Raw genomic sequence first — 12354 nt, forward strand, 5'->3', positions numbered from 1 at the left:
CCCTGGCAAGAGAGGTCTTAAAATGGGGCAAGACTCACTTAAAAAGTGTCTTGCTTAGCAATGGAAACTTGGGGCTTAACTGTAGTCGTAAGCCGAGGACCACCTGTATAAGCCCTGTTACCTTTGGCATTCTTCTCCAAAAAGACATCAACGTAGGAAGTGGGGACGTAGCCTTCCTCATCCTCGTTCCTCCGGATGCGGGTCCACCCATCCCCTTTGTCTTCCTCTATGACATACAAGGTTTCTCCTTCCGTCACGGATATGGTTCCTTCGTTCTGTCCTGCAAATGAGAAGTTGAGGTGGATCAATACGGGCGGTCCCCCCCCCCAAAAGCCCCTAAATTCAGGTCACATCCTCTGCATCAGGCTAGTCCTGGGCGTTTTTGTAAAGGGCGTGCCAGAATGTTTTCACCAGAATCTGCTGGGCCCTGTTTGGGGAATTCCCCCCCCTTACCTTCAAAGGTGTACAGAGCCTTGCAGGTGCCAATTGTGGGAAGGGGTTCCTCGTCGTCAAATTCATCGTCAAATTCGGTCGTCGGCGTTTTCATGTCACTCTCCTGGCTGGGTTCCTCTGTGTAACCGCCATCGGGACTGCTCAAGACAGGAAAAGGGCAAGAGAAGGCAGCCACTATAGCAAGCTGTCAGATGGGCTTCGAAGGGAGGAGACGCTGCCCCTCACCCTGGATCTCTTCTGTGAAGTTCTGACCTCTTTGGAGAATAGGTCGACCCCCTCTTCTCTGTGGCAGCCCCTCAAGTATTGGAAAAATACTATCATGTCGCCCCTCATCCTTCTCCTCGCAACCTTTCATCGTGTCTTTTAGCCTCCAGACCCCTAATTGTCCTTGTTGCACTTCTCTGCACTCTTTCCGGAGTCTCAACTTCTTGTTTATATTGAAGTGACCAAAACTGGACACAGTATTGTCAGTGTGACCTCACCAGTGCAGCATAAAGCAATGTGTCACTTCATATCTCGATGCAGCCTGGGACTGCATTGGCTTTTTTGGCAGCTGCAGCCCACTGCAGCTTGCAACACGAGCCGTCTGCTGCCTTGCAGGGTGTGTGCTCCAGGCAACAAAATGTACAATGCACCTGAGCTCATGGAACATGCCACTCACAGTAAAAAAAAAAAAAAAAGAGAGACAATAAAGGTTATCTCAATCTAATCTTAATCTCTTAAACTTTTGCAACATGACTCCACCCCTTTTAACCTAGCCACCCGTGTAGGCTGAGATCAGTTTGCCTGGGATCCAGAGAGATCTTGGAAGAAATTAAACCTGAGATTGCAGCCAGATTCCAAACGGCTGTCAGACACGGGAGCTCTCTAAGAATCCCCAGGCCAACCTCTCTCCACTCAGCCTACCTCTCAAGGTTGTTGTTCTTGGAGGAGAGAAAGGTGCCACAGAAATCAAGTATCAAAGCGAGGTGAGGGTTGCACCACCATTCACAAGGCTGGCATCCAAGAGGGCAGGGCACCAAACCTTTGCCACCTGCACTATACAGGTACTGTACCTCTCTCGGTCTTGGACACAGTTGGTGACGGTCAAGGTGTTGCTCTGGGGCTCGTACGCTCCACTCTGGCGGCGCATCGCCTCTGTCCGGACAGGTAAACGACCTTCCACCTCTGCTAACCAGCCCTGAAGCCGAGAATGACGGGAAATGAGGGACTTGAATGGTCTGTGGGAACAGCCTTGGGAGACGGGAGGAAGAACGGCAGACCAGATAAAGGTATCTCAGCCCAGAGATAGAAAAGGGGCGGGGGAAACATCTCAGAAGAGTCCCTGACAGGAGAGGACAGGTACTTGCAGCCCTGCAAGATTCTGTTAAGGTGACCGGACAATAGAGAGAGAATTGGGCTTTTTCTCTGGATTATCTTGCAATGCTGACGGATATATTTCAGCATCTTGGAAAAATCATTTGGATCTGACCAGCCCGGCGGGACAAAAACACCGTAACTGATGCTCAGATTAGGGGGTCCCCAACCCCCAGTTCATGGACCAGTATCAGGCCATAGTATGTCAGCAACTGGTCTGCACAAACAAAGCCCCATCCGTGGGATGCAGGCAGCACACAAAACCACGTACTCTCTGGTCCGTGGAAAAGCCTTTCTCCGTGGAACCAGTCCCTGGTGCCCAAAAGGTTGGGGACCTCTGGCTTAGATAACTCCCTACCTCAAATTTTTGTATTTCCAGCCTCAGCTTCTCCAAGTTTTGTCCGAGTTCAGCTAACTTAATGTCCACGCTGGCTGCGTCCCCCATTTGGGGGTTCTTGATGTAGACATCTTTCATTTTCGTTAAGGCCTCTCTGTGAAGGAAGAGGGAAGAGCCATCATCCGCCAGGCACTTAAAATCACTGTCCACGCCTTTTCAGCACGTGGAGTGGGCAGGTACTAGTCCATTTAGAGTCACTATATCCCCATGACCAAAGACTGTTATTTTAATTCTAACAATGATCGTATAGGCAGGTTTCTTCGCCAACAATGGGAGGCATTCCTGCTGGAAGATAAAACTTTCCCAGTTTGGGAACCAGCTTTTGCATTTATTCTGTAAAACCAGAGCCAGGAAAAGCATTCTGCATTTGTACTTTAGCTACTTTAACTGGAAGGGACACTTTGGAGGTCTTCTAGTCCAACCCCTTACTCAAGCAGGAGACCCAATCCCAGTCCAGATAAATGGCTGTCCAATCTCATCTTAAAAACCTCCAGTCTTGGACTAACCACAGGCAATTTGTTCCATGATTAGTTGTTCTCACTGTTAGGAAGTTTCTCCTTAATTCCAGGTTGGTTGTCTCCTTGAGTAATTTCCACCAATTGTTTCATCTCCTGCCTTCTGGTGCTTTGGAAAATAGGTTGACCCCTTTCTCTTTATGGCAGCCCCTCAAGTATTGGGAGACTGCTATCATGTCACCCCTGGTCCTTCTCTTCCTTAGACAAGACAAACCCAATTCCTGCAGATGTTTTAGCCTCCAGTCCCCCAATCATCTTTGTTGCTCTTCTCTGCACTCTTTCTGGAATCTCAATATTCTTTTTTCATATCGTTTGATCTACCTTTGATCCAACTCTTTCTGAATGTCCTTGTTGATTTCATCCACCTTTTGCTGGAGTTTCTTTCTTCGTTGCTCCGGGGGAAGATTGCTGTAATCTTCTGGTCCTCCTCCCTGGGATTGCAGGAAGGAGAAAAAGGAGAAAAAGAGGAAACTGAAATCTCTCAATTGTGACGAAGTTCCCAGGGACGCCTCCACCACACCCGAGATTTTATTGGCCTGCATTGCAATATTCTGACCCAATTAGCTATCCAAAGGTGTTGCCTTCATTGACTTAAAGGCATTTTTAAGGCGGCGGATTGGCTGTTGAACAGCCAATCGCAGGGAGTTCCCGCGCTCTCTTCTGAGATACAACTGGGAGCACCTTTTCTGAATAGCTCATTTTACAAAAAGGCTTTTAAAAAGCTTTTGTAAGCCACAATTCTCTTCATGTCGGATGCACAGAATGGCTAGATTGATCTAAGGTTTAAATGAGGAGGGAGTTGGGTGAGAAAAGGGAAAGGAAAAATGGGTTATGGATGAAGAGAGCTGCATCTGACAAAAGCTTAATTTAATTAAATTTATTCCACAAACGTCATAACATTTGTCAGAAAAAGCGCTATCAAACTTCTGATTTCTTTTTCTCCCCCCCCCCCCCAACCTGGACTACTATGGCTCTCCTCTTATGGCACTTCGCTCAGGGAAACCTATGAATGTCCGCTTTAAAATGATCACTAAACGGTCGTAAATGGAGGACTACCGCTACGGTATGCAAATGAGAGCGAAGGCATGATCTTTACGGCTGCAGCTGTTGAAAAGGGGTAGAAGTGGAATCACCATCAAATCTACAACCCATCAGGGCCAGATTAAGCCGGAAATTAGCTGTTTTCTGGACCGGAGAGCTTCACAGGAGGTTGATTAAAACATAGGCTGGGGATAAGACTGGCCTTTTGCAAACCTCAGAGGAAGGAGGTTTCAGATTTCCGGGCAAAAGATTGAATTTATTTTGCTTTTCACCTACTTTCCTGCATGCTTCATTCCACCCTGAAAAGAAATCAGCCTGTCATTTAATATTCTTTTTTTTATCATCCGTCCGTTCAAAAGAAGAATGTTTTCCCTCGGGCAGATCTGCCATGTGGCTTTGAATTTCCTCATGCAGAATTGAAGCCCTTCTGGTTAGGAAAATAAGCAGGCTCCCTTGACAATTATTCTGGTTGTTAAACCCAGCTAACAAACGCAAGGAAAGCTTAATCTGAGGCCGGGCTGCTTGGTTCCAACTTATCCGGATGCTGTCCATCAACAAGCCAGTCAATCAACTGTCTGAGTTTGACTTGATCGATCTATTCACCGCCTGAACTGCCTCTGATTATTCCACCCAGAATTCTTGCTCCAAGCAGCTCCAAGCCTGACAAAATTTCAGAACAACAAATAATTACAGGGAATCCTCGACTTACAACAGTTTGCTTAGTGACCGTTTGAAGTTACAACATCACTGAAAAAAAGGACTTAGGATTGTACTACTCACTTAACAAACTGTCTCGCTTATCGACAGAAATTTGGGGCTCAATTGCAGTCGTACGTCGAGGACTACCTGTAGTGCCAAACTTAACCCACCAACTGATTCACCGTGAAGATATTTGAGCAAGCCTTCTCTTTGAGCTGGAATGTAGGATGAACCTGCCGTGAAAATCCCTCATCACCAGCCTCAGTTTTTGGAATTAAATGGAGTTATTCTTTTGAAATTTGCTGGGATGGGGTTAAATAGCATTAGTTTGGGGAGTTTGCACATGAAAGGCTGAAAAACATAGTTTGCTAGCAGACCAAGACAAATGGATAACCAAGATGGCCTCTGTTGGGTCCAGTTATTAAGACTGGGAAAGAGGTGATCAGTTTGAACTCAAAGAAGGACAGAGAAGGATCCGCCAAGGCTTATATCAAGGACAATTTATTTATATATTCCTGAGGATCCTTTAGTTCTCCATTGGGTAGGGTCCGAAAAAAATCTCTTTTTGAAAACCTCCAGTGATGGAGCACCCACAACTTCCAGTGGCAAGCTGTTCCACTGATTAAGAATCTATAGAATTCTCTCTAAGTTAGATTGTCCACTGATTGATGGTTCTCACTGTCAGGAAATTTCTCCTTAGTTCCAAATTGCTTCTCTCCTTGAATTAATTTCCATCCGTTGCTTCTTGTCCTGCCCTCAGGTGCTTTGGTATCAAATATTGAGTTTTTTTCTGGACAGTTGGCTGCTTCAGATAGGAGGAAAATCTTTTAGCAGTGAAAAGTGATACCACATATTTTATTTGGGGGGGAAAAATCAGCAGATGGGTCTTTTCAGTTCCTTGCCAATTTGGAATAATGTAATTTGTAACTAGGATAGCAAACCTTTAACTAACACATTCTTGGAATTTGCAAAACAAACAAACAAACAAAAAAACCCGCTGTGCAATCCAAAAACTTGCTATCCTAACTCTCCTTTCATTTGGGAGCATTATTTATTTTTTTAACAAATTGTGATCTGAATTGGCCAGACTTTTCTCTGTTGTTCATTGAGTTCAACACTTTGTCTTCTTCCCTGTCCCCACCTGTGGATGGAGAAAAGTGTCTTTTTCACCCAAATTGAATTATTTTAAATCTGTTTCAAGACTGTCTGTCAGTTCAGAATGACAAGCCTACTGTCTATGTTTTTACAGCCTGCATCATGCCGCTTTCTGAAAGCCATCTAATTAAATTGAAACACCACAAGTTAATTCTTAGTAGTTCATTAACAGCATTAAAATGGGATCACCTCCATTAAATTCCAGACCTGCATATTCAAAGTTATCTGATAACGGCCAAAATAAAATAAAATAAATAAACACACACAAACACAAACACAGAAAAAAAAAGACAACAGGAAAAAAAAGTTATTTTTCAATGTAGCTGTTTGGATAAGCTGCAAGTCACACACATAAAATGGTGATTTTTTTTTAAAAAAATATTCATGCTGGGATGGTGCTTACCAGCTTCAGGGAAAGCTTCGTGTTAAAACGGAGGAGGACGGAGAAGGGGGAAAAAAAGAGAGAGAGAGAGAAAGAAAAGAACGTATCAGAAAAAGAAGACAAAGCTTCAAACGGTTTCTAATAAAACGATGCAAATGAGCTGGACACACGCACAGAGTCTGCTCAGCTTGTGCAAATGGACACTGCTTGTTACACAACTTTGCAAAGGTTCACAAGATCGTAAAGGGGCAAAAAAATACTGCCTTGGTCTCCCAACAGCCAGAAGATACAAATTCAGTGTTTGTTTTTTGTTTTGTTTTTTGATCCTGCCTCTTCCATGCTAACCAGCCTCTGCAAAAAAAAGGTGACTTGAGAACTGATATTCAAAAGTGACTCCTTCTGGTTTAGACCCTTTAACTTTTAAAATGTAATTATTAGGATTGTGTTTGTTGCTTCCAAGTATGATTTTGTATTAATTCACAGCCAAAAGACCTCAGTAGATAGATATAGATATATAAGCTAAAAGTTTAGCCTTAGATGAAGCCGGTGAAATAAATGGATTGTTATTACATAAAACAATTAAAACTCCAGCTTACTGATGTGTTCACCATAGACATGGGTTTTACAGCCATCGTTCAAAACATGGGAATGGCTGGTACAATTTTAGGCTTTTTTTAATCTGCCAGTAACATTTTAATAGATTCACAATTAGGGCTTCCTGTCCTGGATTTTAAAATAGGTCAGATAATATCCTGCTGAAATATCTAAAAATAAAGGCTGAGAGTAAACCAAATTCTAAAAATAAACAAACCTCTTCCCTGCATGGAATGAGCTAGCACATCCCGGTATTTTAATTTATCCAAGTAAAATAAAAATAAAATCTGAGACCAAGTTGGAATCTTTTAAATCTACCAGAGTAGCTTCTGAAAGTTATCTTGTTATGTTCTGGACAAAGGTTTTAATCCCTTTTGTTTAGTGAACAAATCTTACATATTTCCATCAAGGTAATTTCTCTATCTTGGAGACTTTGGACCAGTCCCTCTCTCTCAGCCCACAAGGGAGAGGAGGAGTATTAGGTATGTTTGCTACTGTGAGTTGTTTATCAAAATAATAATAATAATAATAAAGGTGGGACATAAATAATAAATCACCTAAGCCATGGACCCAGTCCCCTGGAGTTTCCAACCCCGCCTGCCAAGCTGCAACGTGGGTTTATAATCTCCCCCCCTCACTTACCTGAACCCACCAGGGGTTGAACCTCTGTTCAAAAGTCCATTTTATCACGGCCTTTTGCATTTAAAAAAATAGAATAAATGCAATTGACTTGCAGAAAACTGAAGGGCGAGCATCTCTCAGTCCCTGTCACTCAACGCCGGCCCTCAAAATCCGAGCATCTCCTTTGCTGTCCCATCCCCCCTCGCCCCCCCCCCAATGGCTGTGAACATCTACAAAGACACAAGGCTACTACACATCTCCAACAGCTACATGCAGGCTATCAAAACTACAAGGGATGATTGCCAGAGGAAAGAACACATCCCTACGAGAAGCATGCGCTATGAGTCAAAGCTGGTCACTCTCTAGACAGGAAAAAAACGACGCCAAAGCTACGAATTTGCCATCCAACAAGGCCACTCTTTTACCGGTCACTCCATAGATGCTATGGGCTGGACCACACATATATACAGCATATCTACAGCTTACAAAATGAGGCAGGGGAAGAGACACAGAGGAGGAAGGCGGAAATGAGACCAAAGGTGTTGTTTTGCAGGGTGGTTTTTCCCCCCCCCGGATTTTTTTTTTTTTTTTTTGCATCTACGGTGGAGGCTTTTAAACTGTCAACATGACTGCCCCAAAGGTTCCAGAATGCGGTCTTAAAAACTTTGCATCCATGGTGAGAAGAAGGAATTAAATAAAAAAAGTGGAGCTCCAGATTCTTAGGTGGCTGAAAGTAAAAAATATTATGCCATACGAAGTCCCCAAAAAAGCTCCTATGGAATGATTGGAAAAAAAAAAGGAGTTGTTGTTATAACAGCGGCTCATGTGTACAAAGCATGTGAAACTGAAATGTTGAGGCTGTATTTTATTATTTTTATTTTACGGCGCTGAAAAGAAGTTGGAAGTTAATCCTTTTTTCTTAACATAATAAGAGAGTTGAATGGGGCCTTGGAGGTCTTCCAGTCCAACCCCCTGCTCAAGCAGGAAACCTTACACCATTTCAGACAAATGGTTGTCCAATCTCTTCTTACAAACCTCCAGTGTTACTTCCTTTCTTTTCCCACGCTTCTCTTTCTCCCTTTTTTCTCTTCCCCTTTTCCCGTTATCTTTTTTTTTTCATTTATATTTTACTATGAGAATTTGAATACAAATTATGTTAAAAATAAACTGGTTTGATTACTGTAAAAAAAAAACTTTCGTTCTACTGATTGGGCTGTGGTTAATTTTTAGAATTCCTTTTAACTTCCTGGGTTTTTCATAGCCCTGTAAAATAAATAAATGAATAAAATGAAACTCATTTCAGTCTTTTTTACCTGGATGCTGCTTTAATTCTTTGGCTACGAGCAACCTGATCACTAGATTCTGGTTTTCCACGCTTAACCTTGGTTTCTTTGGATGACACTAGGATGGCTTAAACTGGCTTTAACCCAACCAGTTTAGCATGTTTGGGATTTAATGTCCAGGGTGATGCACGCCCGAAATTCAACAGTTGAATTATATGACTTGCACTGACTCAGACAAAGAATCCTGGTGGGAAAACCAACAATAGCAAAATTGGCTACCCAGGGATGATGCCTAAAGTTACTCCTCAAATAAATGATCTAATCCTGGATTTCACTGAGAAATTGCAGGGGGAAAAAAGGTATAAGAAAATGTCAAAGCCCTTTAAGTCCTCTCCTTAAGAAAAAAAAAGTCATGTGTTTATCAACTTGGACCTCTTGAAGATGGGTGGGCTTCAACTCCCAGAATTCCTCAACCCGCTGGGGAATTCTGGGAGTTGAAGTCCACACATCTTCTAGCAGCTGAAGTTGAAGGTCTATGTAATCGCAAGGTATACATTTGAGGATCAAGTTCAGTTGCGCCATTTCCAACCATATTTCCCACTTCATTTATTCGGGGTTTTCCCCCCAACTGATGGCCATTTGCGACAGATCCGCAGAGGAAAGGGGTGGGCCAGGCTCTGATTTCTCACAAGGCCCCTTTCTTGAACCTGAAACCAAGGGCAAAATCCTCCGGGGCGCATGTTGTCAGGATGCAGCAGAGGGATCCTTTTGCGGGGAGCCGATGATGGAGGAAAAGCCGCAAGCAACGAAGAACACGCGGCAGCGCATGGAGAAGCCGGAGGATCTGGGTGTCACTGGCACGTGGCAAACCATGACTCTCGTTTACAGCGGGCAAGAGGGCGGTTTCCGAACGGTTAGGCCAAGATTATCGGGGCACCTCGGTGCCGTGGAAGAGCCTCGTAAGGCACAAAGGGGTGGGTGGAAGGCAGCTCTGCCTTTCATCAGAATTTGGGGTTTTGCAATCTCCCGACCGATCCGGGGTTGCGGAGGGCCAGATTGGAGCTTGCCCCCTCCCCTTGCCCCGTTGCAAAGAAGTCAGTGGTTGCGCCAATGATGGCCTGGGCTGTCCACACCATCCATGGGACTTACAATGTACTCCCTAGCTTCCACGGCATAGGTGGCTCTGCCTAATCGCCTCTTCATGTGTTCTTTGTCAAAGTACAAAGACTGAGACTGTTGCTGAGTCAGCAAAAGAAAATACAGGTATTAAAACGGAGGAAGAGGAGGAGGAGAAGGAAGAACAAAAAAAATAAAAGAGATCTACATTTACTTTTCCTACAGCAATATAAAGATTACCTCTAGCTGGAGCGTGATTGAAACAAAATGAACAAAGATCCTCTGAACTGCAAGCCAGCAATCAGCAAAGAGGGTGGCCAGGTTACGATCTAACACAGGTAGTCCTCGGCTTATGACCGTGAATCAGGACCAGAACATCCAGCGCTAATCAATGCCGTTGTTAAATGAGACATGCCTGGCTGCAGATAATGGGTGGACTTAATGACCATGGATTTCCCTTAACGGCTATGTGAATTTGCTTAATGACCATCGTAAAAAAAAAGAAGTCATAAAATCAGGTTGGGCACACAATGGTTCAGTTAAGGATCAGCCTGACTTATGACCATATGGACGTAAGTTGAGGACTACCTGTACTGGTCCTCCCTGGGTCTCAGAAAAAAAGCTGAGCAAGAGAAAGGGGACACAGAGACACCCCCTCCCCATGAAGCGTTTAATACGAGAAGCATCTGCTTTGGATGCAAATTCTGAGCAGAATTCTTCATAATCCAGAACTGAAGGAGGAGTGAGCAGGAGAGAGAAAACAGCTAGACCAGGAAAAAAAAAAACACCTAGCTAAAAAATTAACTAGCTAAATACTAAACAGTCACTAACTCTGATCTACTATACTGGGTTATTCCAAGCCAGAAAACTGAATAATTTATCCAGTCACAGGAAAATCCTAAGTGTGCCCCAGTTACTACTACTAATAATAACAACTTAACACTCCTCGCATTAAGAAAACTAGCCTGGCAGTTTATTCCCTGACAGGCTAACTTTTAGAGGCAGGACGTTTTTTTGAGTTTCGCAGAAATTGTTTTACGCTGAATTATACTCCATCCAATTTAGATGTGGCCATTTTAAATATCCTGTCCTACCAAACACCAGCTAACAGTTTAATCCCAAATAAGTGAAATCCATCTTAAATTTTCCAGCTTCGGTGGGGTTTCAGAGGATGTGAACATCATAACACGAAAAACAGCCCTTGGTCAACACAGTTTATTTCACTTTTCTTTCTAAAAACACCAAGTACCTACCGAATTTGGACTGCAGAGAAAAATAATCACACGCTATTAATCTGCAAGCAAGCCAGGGCTGAAACAGTGCTAAAATAAAATCAACATCCCCAAAAGCTGAAAAAAGGAAGAAATTAATCTTTTTTTTTTAAGGCATTGTGGCAGGCAGATTGGAAAAGTATTAAGTTGGAGGATCACAATGGGATTGTACGCCCATAATGCACAAGTTCAAGAAAGAATCAAAAGTAAAACATGGCAAATGATTAAAAACACATTTCTGGATGCAAAACAGACAATTATATGATAAGGGAAGGAGTCAATAACATCCATCGGAACAGAAACCACAAAGGTTCAAGTGGAGAGTCACTAAAAATGACGATTGCAATCGGTTAACGACCGCTGGGGGGGGGGGAAAGCACCATTTTTGGTGCCGTTGCAACTTTGAATGTCACTAAATGAAGCACCCTTACTCTAGAGACACTGCTCAGATTTGATTGTTTTGATGGCCAAATAGAATAACAGAAAAAACAGAATTGGAAGGGACCTTGGAGGTCTTCTAGTCTAACCCCCTGCTCAGGCAGGAGAACCTATACCATTTCAGACAAAGGGCTGTCTAGTCTCTTCTCAAAAGCCTCCAGTGATGGTGCACCCACAACTTCTGGAGGCAAGGAGTTCCACTGGTTAATTGTCCTAACAGGAAATTTCTCCTAAGTTGCTTCTTGCCCTGCTTTCAGGTGCTTTGGAGAATAGGGGGACCCCCTCTTCTCCCTGGCTGCCCCTCCAGAACTGGAATACTGCTATCATGTCACCCCTAGTTCTTCTTTTCACTAGACTAGACCTACCTAGTTCCCCCCCAAATAAACCATGAGATTTAGATTCCTGACCCCAGATTGCCTTTGTTGCTCTTCTCTGCCCTCTTTCTAGGGTCTCGGCATCTTTTTTGCATTGTGGTGAACAGAACTGGACCCAGGACCCCACTGCAGTATAAAGTGGTCCTTTCATTTCCTGATCTGTGCGACGTTTTTGTGGTTTCACCGTGGTGGTTTTTGACTCCGTGTTGAATTCTACTTCTTGGCATCTCATTGCCAAGCTACAGGTCTGACACACCACTATGGCCCTCTACGAGGAAGGAAGGAAGGCACGGGTGGACGTACACCTCAGTTTCCCCAAACGTCACAACGGAACGTGCAATGGAAGAGGAGAGGAAAGCCGACAGACACACCCAGAGAACTTACCCCACGCTTTAGGCTCCTGAAGCAGTGGATTTTGGGTTTGGAGGTCATGAACTCGTTGAAGCGATGGGAGAGGGGTTCCTTTGGCTGCTTGGGGGACTGAGGGCCATTTGGAAGAGCAGAAGGCGAGGCAGAGGAAGGGGGCAGAGGAGGAGGCTGATAGGGGGGTGTTAAAAGGGACATAAGCTACGTATAAGAGATGGAGAAGTGATAGAATTAAAAAAGAAAACAAAACAACAACAACACAATGAAATCAAAAGGTTAAAAAAACCAAACCT

The 12354-nt window shown here is 43.7% G+C and overlaps 1 protein-coding gene across 16 annotated transcripts in view; it reads right to left on the minus strand.

Annotated features, from left to right (window-relative positions):
- The window catches only part of FNBP1 (formin binding protein 1), a 49390-nt gene that overhangs the window by 4951 nt on the left and 32085 nt on the right, over positions 1–12354 (minus strand). For 3 of the 16 annotated variants that reach the window (XR_005556908.1, XM_039345134.1, XM_039345149.1), the window contains exons 10-18: positions 12080–12262; positions 9646–9735; positions 6020–6034; positions 5806–5841; positions 3043–3152; positions 2168–2300; positions 1509–1633; positions 454–593; positions 122–280 (exon numbers count right to left, since the gene is read on the minus strand). Coding sequence is in view for 15 of the 16 variants with exons in the window: in XM_039345134.1 (XP_039201068.1) it covers positions 122–280; positions 454–593; positions 1509–1633; positions 2168–2300; positions 3043–3152; positions 5806–5841; positions 6020–6034; positions 9646–9735; positions 12080–12262 (991 nt within the window). In the remaining variant the exon portion in view is untranslated. The remainder of the gene's footprint in view (positions 1–121; positions 281–453; positions 594–1508; positions 1634–2167; positions 2301–3042; positions 3153–5805; positions 5842–6019; positions 6035–9645; positions 9736–12079; positions 12263–12354) is intronic. The other 13 variants (XM_039345136.1, XM_039345135.1, XM_039345139.1 and 10 more) reach the window with 13 other exon arrangements.

The sequence above is a fragment of the Crotalus tigris genome, unplaced genomic scaffold (assembly GCF_016545835.1).
Source record: "Crotalus tigris isolate CLP2741 ecotype Arizona unplaced genomic scaffold, ASM1654583v1 scf7180000017940.1788314, whole genome shotgun sequence".
NCBI lineage: Eukaryota > Metazoa > Chordata > Lepidosauria > Squamata > Viperidae > Crotalus > Crotalus tigris.